We start from the raw sequence: 9,010 nt of genomic DNA on the forward strand, positions 1-9,010 counted from the left end.
ATTATTAATATAAAAGAAATATATTAATTAATATATAAATGATATAAATTAATCTTTTTATTTTGAAAGAAATATGTCTGAATTATTAGCTTCATCTCCGACCCGGAGTCAATCTAAAGATTTAAAAAGGGAGAGTCTGATTTATGATCACGGTTGATTATTATTCCGTTTTGGACTGAGTATTAATATTGATTAATACGCGTAGCGTACAAAAGCGATCTGCGCGCGATAGAGAAACGCGTCACGTTCTCACGGCACGTCTTATTGCTTCTAACAATAAGTAGACTGCTGACACCACAAATGGTGCTGAGTCTCGACTGCTGCTGTGTGCGGATATAAATCACAGATCTACTGTAATGTTACACGCGCCGCGTCATTTTCGCAGCCTCCGAGAGATCTACTGTACCAAAATTATTTAGAGCTTTTATTATGCTGACTTATCTAAAAATAATATGGAATAAATTGATAAATCTCTGCGCGCGCGAATTAAGGAATTTAACGTAGAAATCTTTCCAAAGAAGATTAGCTGGTGTTATCTAAGGTATTTTGTACTCTCCTTAAATCAAAAACCCCTCGTATTTCAGAGTTCAATAATTGCTAATATAATTAAATTTTATTTAGGTCATTCAAACCGAATCAAATAAATCTAACTTGACAAAATAAAAAACTAATCGAATAAACTGGAGTTGAGTTTTCTAAATTTATCTAGCACTTTAGAATTCTAGTTTTAATCCGTGGGACTCTTTGTTCGCGCTCGAGAGATTGATCTCGACGATCGTGTTATATCTGCGCATTGTTCACCCACTGGCCTTTCGTTACCATCGGATCGTCGACACCTCGTTACAGCGCTAACGAGATACTTCTTTTAATCGACTTGACAGCCGCGCAATCAAAAAACGCTTCGATCTCTGAATTCTATGATTTTCTTTAAAAAACCTTAGAAATGTCATTTTTCCAATCTTTACCGTTTCGTTTATAATATTTCGATAACTTTTCACAATGTAATTTTTACAAATTTGCAAAAATTTATACTAGTGTTAGAAAAAAAAAAAAAAAAAACAGACTACATTTCTAAAAAACTAATACAAAAAAATTAATTGCAAAATATTAAAAATTAATTATAATTAAAAAGAATAGCGTTACTATTTTAATTTTTATATTATTAATATTACACTTTCCATTACATTCACTTATTTTATTTTGCAAAAATATTACGGTGTCATAATTATTCTCTTATTTTTATACCACGGCGCGAATTACAGACGCTGCTAGGATCGAATGATCTCGCGCCGACATCGCATACCGTTGTATGTCTCGACAGAAAATAAATTTAACGGTGGGCGGGCGCGATCGATCATTCGCGCTAATTAATTCATCCGTCAATTAGTAAAGCGCAACGCGTGTGCATACGTGTGCATGCGTCTTCGCGTCGACGCGAGCGTGCAAAAAAAAAGTTTCATCCGCGAGGAGAAGGTGAGGAAAGGGGGCGAAGAGAGCCACCGTTTCTCCGAGAATTTAATTAAACCGAGTGGCGACGACGAGGGTAAGGCGATACACAGGACGTCGCGCACCTGCAAGAAGCTCTCGCGCATCCGAGCTCGTTCTTCTGACTCACTTCGATAATGATTTTCTCGCCTTCATATATATACATATGCACGTGTGCGTTTTATGTGTGCGTGTTATACATACGAGTTTGGTTGTAAAGTAATATTCAAATTGGATGAATAAAAAAATAAAAGTTTTTAAAACCATTTACATACAATTACAAGAGAGACGTAACTTTATTTAAATATAATAATTATTATAACGCATACACGCACACATTGCGTATAAAAGTGCGTGCTCGCGTTAAATCTAATCGAGGCAGCGTTTTCTTCTCGCCACAGTGTTATAAATACTATGAGAGAGACACTCACTGACGCTGTTAACATAAATTTGCATCAGGGCCCGGCGTCCTTTTTGCAGAGCTTGCTATGCCTCTAGCAAGAAGAAGGCACGCCGGTTTCATAGACAAAGTTAAATTGGCGGATTTAAGATACTAGACTCAGAACACCTGAATGCCTGCCATCAGTGATCGATAGATTCATGCATTTTACTATATTTGAACCTCTCAGTGATATAATACGAGAACGTGCTACTATAATATACAACCCTTCGAATGTGATAACAAATCCGTTGCACTAAAAATTTATTAGATTTTATAATAATTTATTTTCTATTTTTATTTCTGTCTTTAAAAAAATTTTTTTATTTATATAATTTTTTTTTTACTCTATATAAAACTGATATATTTCTCTAGTTAACTTATAATCTTCTAGGTCTCATCTTTTATATTATGTACGATGACAGGTATCGTCGCAAAATCACGTACACTTATTCACACAGACGGGTAATGATACGTGATAACTCAGTCCAACAGTATATAATTATCAAACCGTATAATTGTTAATTATTGTGCCATTGTTAGCGACCAGTAATTAATGCGGTGCCAAAGTTCTACGTTATTCTCGTGTCTCACGCGATCACTGCGATTGATTAGGACGTCCTCGTGCTCTAAGCGGTGGCTGAGAACGTGAAATTTTGCGTGAAAAATTCGTAGAAATAAAAAATAAAAAAATAATTTAAATTATGGCATCGAGAACAAAAATATTTTTTCTAATGAAAATAATATACGATACATTAAATAACGAGAATTATATAACTTTCATCGACATATGTTTTGGAAAAACCTTTAAATTATTCCTAAAGCAGAAGCTTTTTCTTAACGCTACGACGTTATTATTTGAAAAGAGAAAGAGATAAATGTGAGAAATGCGCGTCTTGTATATCCCAGAAGTTGAGAGTACAGCTGTTGAGAATGTAATGGCCGATTCTTTAAGAAAGTAAAAGCTTCTGAGAGGAAAACGTATCCCTCCCTCGAAATAGAAATAATACGCGGCATTATACAACGTTTATCTGGTAGAACCAATCGATACACTTTGCGGACCTTTTCGCGCCGCATGTTTTATTTATCGAATGCATCGGAGCGGCGCGACGAAGACCGAAAGGAAGGTGGTACGTACGTACGTACGCAGTGATTTATGGGGGCAACACCTGACGGCATTTTGTTCGCTTTTGCATCAGCGGCGTTGTTACGTTGGCAGGCAGTTCCGCCCTTTTTTGCCTCCTTCCTCCACCTCGCCCCATTAGTAATGCCTCGGTCATTACGAACCCCCAGTCGATTCCCCGCGGCTAATAAATCCCGATAAAATTTCCATCCCCTTTTCCCCTCTCTCTCCCTGCTCTCCATCCACTCGTAGATTAAATGGAAAATCGGAGTAATTAGGTCAAAATTGTTCCTAATGCTATTTAGTTGCACATGTGTTTCGAAATCGCATTGGTATGTTTTGACAAAATAATCTTAAATTTTAAAAATGAGCTAAGATATTCATGTATCTAAAAAATCTGTTATGTAAAAAATATGAAAGATCCATTTAATAAAAAAAAAAAGAAAAGAAAATTATACAATTAATATAAATTTGAAATTTTATTATGTTATATATGTATGAATTTATTTTTTAATTCTTATTATGCCTTCTTTATTATGCATTATTCGATTATATGATATATACATTATATATATATTCGCTTTATATGATAACTCAGATCAATTAATTACTCATTTCTTCAGCAATTTAATAAAAACTATAAAAAAACTCATGATTATAAATTAATTGTGATGTTATTACCAGCTTTTTCTGCTTCTCTCTTTGCGATAGTAAATAGTGGTAAATCGTCACCGGAAACAAAGAATTCCTCTTAAATAATAAAAGCAATGCGTAAAAAGTCTTTTATTCCTCTGTTCGTAAAATATAACGAGCAAACTTTACGATCGTCAGCTCGCGGCACTAAACTCTGAGATAAAACAAAAAAATAAACCAAAGTTTCAAAATTTAGCGGAAAGTTAATTTCATCGTGTTAATTTATTAAAATATATAAACGTCATTCAAATATTATATAAATTAAAAATATTATATAAAAGTTTTTATATTCATAAATTATATAATCCATGTATTTAACAATTACTTTAATTATATATACATATATATTAATTCAAAGAATTATGTTGTGTGTATAATATGTGTATGTAAGTGTGAATTAAATTGGCAATTGGTTTAATTCTCAGTAGCATAATCATAAAATGTAAGATATTCTAAATTGACACGTTAGAATTAGATTTTAGATAGCATACGATTATATAATACCACCGATTACAGTATGTATTAAAGGACTATAAAGCACATTGAAAACCGATATCCAATGATTTACATACGTCGGTCATGCATTTAGCGATTAAACGCTAATTCCCGCCGTATGTGCTTCTGTTCTTATATAGATATATAAAACGATAATATAGTCTAGTTCTATCGCGACAGTCGTGATTTATTTATAAATTTCGAAACGCCCTTAAATTACGTTTCTACTTTCGATGCTGACGAGACTCGCTAATGAATTTATTTACAAGTTTTCCTACACAAAAGTTTGTATCTCAAAATACTCAGAAAATAATCTGCTTTGTATTATAACAGACTTTGAAATTGTTGTCCGATGATAAATCCAGATTAGATCTGCTCTTAGCGCGAAGACAGACTCGGTGGTATATTCACATAATTAGCAACGACTTGGCGATAATGAACCCTATTATAAGGTCCGTCAGTTAATTAGGTTGCGCGTTGATTTATTACGATCGCGAATTGCGTATCTGCCAGTTCTGGACCTCGCATACCTCGTTGCATCTGGATCAGCCGTGCCGGCTGACTCGCCGCATATGCCATGCATCCGGAATGCATTTCGATCGTATGAGAAGAACTTATTCAGCGATCGCTCTTAGATCACTCTAGCATCGTCTCTCTGTGGATTCTCGCCGAGTCTGTCGAGACTCACCCAGCGATGATAGCTGAAGTAGATACTAACGTCCGGTATAGTTCTCTCTTGCCACTATGTACAGTGCCGTACAATGTAAAATATATCGGACGCATTTTTTATCTTCTTTCTCATTTTTAACATTTTTACTTTCTAGAGACAGAGGAAAAGAGAGAAGCTATTTACCGGCCTGGAGAAATCTAATTATAAGTGTCCTAAACTGTGTAATTAATACTGCTCATTTATCTTCTTAATGGATGACATTAAAAGATATTATAAAGAATCAAAGGGCTTCTTCACGGAAAGTTTTTCAAGTATTAATTAATATTAATCAATATATAAATTGCGCCTTTTAATTTTTACATGATGCGCCATTAGCGATTAATTTGTGGACGTTTGAAGAAAACCAACAAATTTCATATAAATTGATTTCTTAGATGTTGAATAATTTTTCTCAGAATTTAATTGATGGATCTAATTTTTTTCGGAACAAAATCTAATTTTTGCGCCAATATGTATCTAAAATGACATTATAAAATACTTCCATAATATATAATTGAAATATAAGGGACAGCGAGGACTTTTGAAGAATCCTGTACGTCATCCTTCATCCTTCGACCGCGGATGCTCGCGGTTGCATCCTTTATTGGAACGCGAGTGCAAGGAATAGCAGCGAGCGTGGGGCTCGTATTCTTGTATGTATGTATGTACTATGTATACGTAATGCCCGAGACGCTCCGCAATGCGATTTGTAGGGGAGAAATGGAGCAAGTTGCATGAGGAAAGTTGCGCCCCGAGAGAAAGAGAGGCGACTACGGTGGCGAGAGTTATCCCGCGTGTGTAAATAGACGAAATAGACGGAACAATCTGCGAAAACAGTGGCGCGAGTTGAGAGCTCCGTTTCGCAACTTGCCAAGATAATGCAGTTGTTGTTGAGCTCGGCGCGTGGCGGTCTTAATAATCGCGTGCAAAGTACTTCGAAGTGCGTAATAAACAAATCATATAATTATAAATATATATGTAAAAAAATTGTAAATGTGTTATAAGTAAACATTTTAGGATATAATATTTTAGTCTGCTAAATAATACTCAGCAAAAGCACAAAGTACTCTTCTTATTCGTTTCTCACCCTTATAAAGAGTATCTAAAATTTTCCGAACTATTATCAAGGGATCTGAGCATAGGTAAAGCTTTTCTCGATATTTACAGACCTTTTCCTACATCAAGCAAACTCGAGAAGGCGACCAACCTTTCACCTACGTGCGTTTTACATTGAGCTCGATTTCCTTATGCAAATTCGATTAAAAACAAATTTTTATTCAAACAATTGAATAAAAAAATATATTTTTTATTGTAGAACCATATATAATGGTCAAACTTTCTCCACCGTATCACAGACCAGATATGGAAAATCATTTCTTATTTAATCTTTATGTAGAGAAGCTTAAGCTTCTCTCCTTCTATATCTCTCTATGCATATATACATATATGTAAAGAAAATCTTCTCTTGAATACTTACCTGAGTAGAGCTGGGACCTTTTCAGCAGCCAGGCTTGAAGAGCGAGACGTTCTCGATGCCTGCAGAAGAACTCGGGCCGGATGCCGTGCCTCTTCAGGAACTCGTCGCACCTGCGGAGCGCCGCCAGCGCCTTGGCAGCCTCAATTTCGTCCACGTCCGCGATCAGGGCGTTGGAGGATCTCGCCTCGTAAGTTTCGTCGGGCAGCAGCATACCCATTTTCACGGGAGAGCCTCCTCTTCCAGGTCGGTCGGAGAAATCTCGGAACCCGATGGCGTCTTCCTTGCCGCACTTGCCACCGTAAGTCCCTCTGCCCTGACCTCCCACTCGTCCCAGGCACATATTAACCCCGTAAGAAGCTCCGAGATTCCTACGGGATCTTCTTGCTCCCGTGATTATCACGACGAAGAGGATTTACTTCTTATTATACCTCAGTTATGGCCGACTTAGCTGGCTCAAGATTTTTGCGTGAAGGACTTTCGGAGATATATTTTGATCTCCGACAACAGGATACTGCATATCTTTCGTCCTATTATTTAATAGATAAAAATATTGCATCTTGAATCGTAATATACTTTTCTATATAAAAATAGATTGGAGATAATATAGAGAATTATCCTCTAGTTAAATTTTAATTAATTTTTTCATCACAGAAAAGTAATTTTGAAAGAAATATGTCGATGTATTTTTTGATGAATAATTTATTTCTATATATTTTAATATTATTTTAAATTATTTATTTATTAAGTGCAATGTTTCTTTAAGACAATTATATTTACATAACTCATATATAAAGGGGGTTACTGTTTCTTTTATATTTAAATTATTACGTCCACATGTTTAGCACTTTAATTAAATATTCAGTAAACGTGCCTGATAACGATAAGCCGAGTAAATATCATATCTATCACATGTCCAGGAAGTAGCAAGAACAGAACCAATTAATTTACACTCAATCAATAAGATTAGCTTCTCTTTAAAATCCTTTTCTATATAAAGTACTGGGAATGATCAGCCAATAACTTAATTTTCTTAAATACACTTTATCTTACTATCAATTATCATATTCAAGCATATCGATTATCTTTTAGACAACGCAAAATAATTATTATATTTACACCTTCTTTCTTCATAATTTGATAATTTTTTAATTTGATAGTTATAAATTATATAATCCATGTATTTAACAACTACTTTAATTATATATACATATATATAAATTCAAAGAATTATGTTGTGTGTATAGTATGTGTATGTAACTGTGAATTAAATTGGCAATTGGTTTAATTCTCAGTAGCATAATCATGAAATGTTAGATATTCTAAATTGACACGTTAGAATTAGATTTTAGATAGCATACGATTATATAATACCACCGATTACAGTATGTATTAAAGGACTATAAAGCACATTGAAAACCGATATCCAATGACTTACATACGTCGGTCATGCATTTAGCGATTAAACGCTAATTCCCGCCGTATGTGCTTCTGTTCTTATATAGATATATAAAACGATAATATAGTCTAGTTCTATCGCGACAGTCGTGATTTATTTATAAATTTCGAAACGCCCTTAAATTACGTTTCTACTTTCGATGCTGACGAGACTCGCTAATGAATTTATTTACAAGTTTTCCTACACAAAAGTTTGTATCTCAAAATACTCAGAAAATAATCTGCTTTGTATTATAACAGACTTTGAAATTGTTGTCCGATGATAAATCCAGATTAGATCTGCTCTTAGCGCGAAGACAGACTCGGTGGTATATTCACATAATTAGCAACGACTTGGCGATAATGAACCCTATTATAAGGTCCGTCAGTTAATTAGGTTGCGCGTTGATTTATTACGATCGCGAATTGCGTATCTGCCAGTTCTGGACCTCGCATACCTCGTTGCATCTGGATCAGCCGTGCCGGCTGACTCGCCGCATATGCCATGCATCCGGAATGCATTTCGATCGTATGAGAAGAACTTATTCAGCGATCGCTCTTAGATCACTCTAGCATCGTCTCTCTGTGGATTCTCGCCGAGTCTGTCGAGACTCACCCAGCGATGATAGCTGAAGTAGATACTAACGTCCGGTATAGTTCTCTCTTGCCACTATGTACAGTGCCGTACAATGTAAAATATATCGGACGCATTTTTTATCTTCTTTCTCATTTTTAACATTTTTACTTTCTAGAGACAGAGGAAAAGAGAGAAGCTATTTACCGGCCTGGAGAAATCTAATTATAAGTGTCCTAAACTGTGTAATTAATACTGCTCATTTATCTTCTTAATGGATGACATTAAAAGATATTATAAAGAATCAAAGGGCTTCTTCACGGAAAGTTTTTCAAGTATTAATTAATATTAATCAATATATAAATTGCGCCTTTTAATTTTTACATGATGCGCCATTAGCGATTAATTTGTGGACGTTTGAAGAAAACCAACAAATTTCATATAAATTGATTTCTTAGATGTTGAATAATTTTTCTCAGAATTTAATTGATGGATCTAATTTTTTTCGGAACAAAATCTAATTTTTGCGCCAATATGTATCTAAAATGACATTATAAAATACTTCCATAATATATAATTGA

The 9,010-nt window shown here is 34.7% G+C and overlaps 1 protein-coding gene across 1 annotated transcript in view; it reads right to left on the reverse strand.

Annotated features, from left to right (window-relative positions):
- Window positions 1-6,761, reverse strand: part of LOC115243611 (myosin-I heavy chain) — a 30,384-nt gene extending 23,623 nt beyond the window's left edge. The window contains exon 1 of the mRNA XM_029820746.1: window positions 6,422-6,761. Within this exon, the coding sequence (XP_029676606.1) occupies window positions 6,422-6,761 (340 nt within the window). The remainder of the gene's footprint in view (window positions 1-6,421) is intronic.
- Window positions 6,762-9,010: the final 2,249 nt, after the last annotated feature.

Source organism: Formica exsecta, unplaced genomic scaffold (assembly GCF_003651465.1).
Source record: "Formica exsecta isolate Colony F162 unplaced genomic scaffold, ASM365146v1 scaffold120, whole genome shotgun sequence".
Taxonomy (NCBI): Eukaryota; Metazoa; Arthropoda; class Insecta; order Hymenoptera; family Formicidae; genus Formica; species Formica exsecta.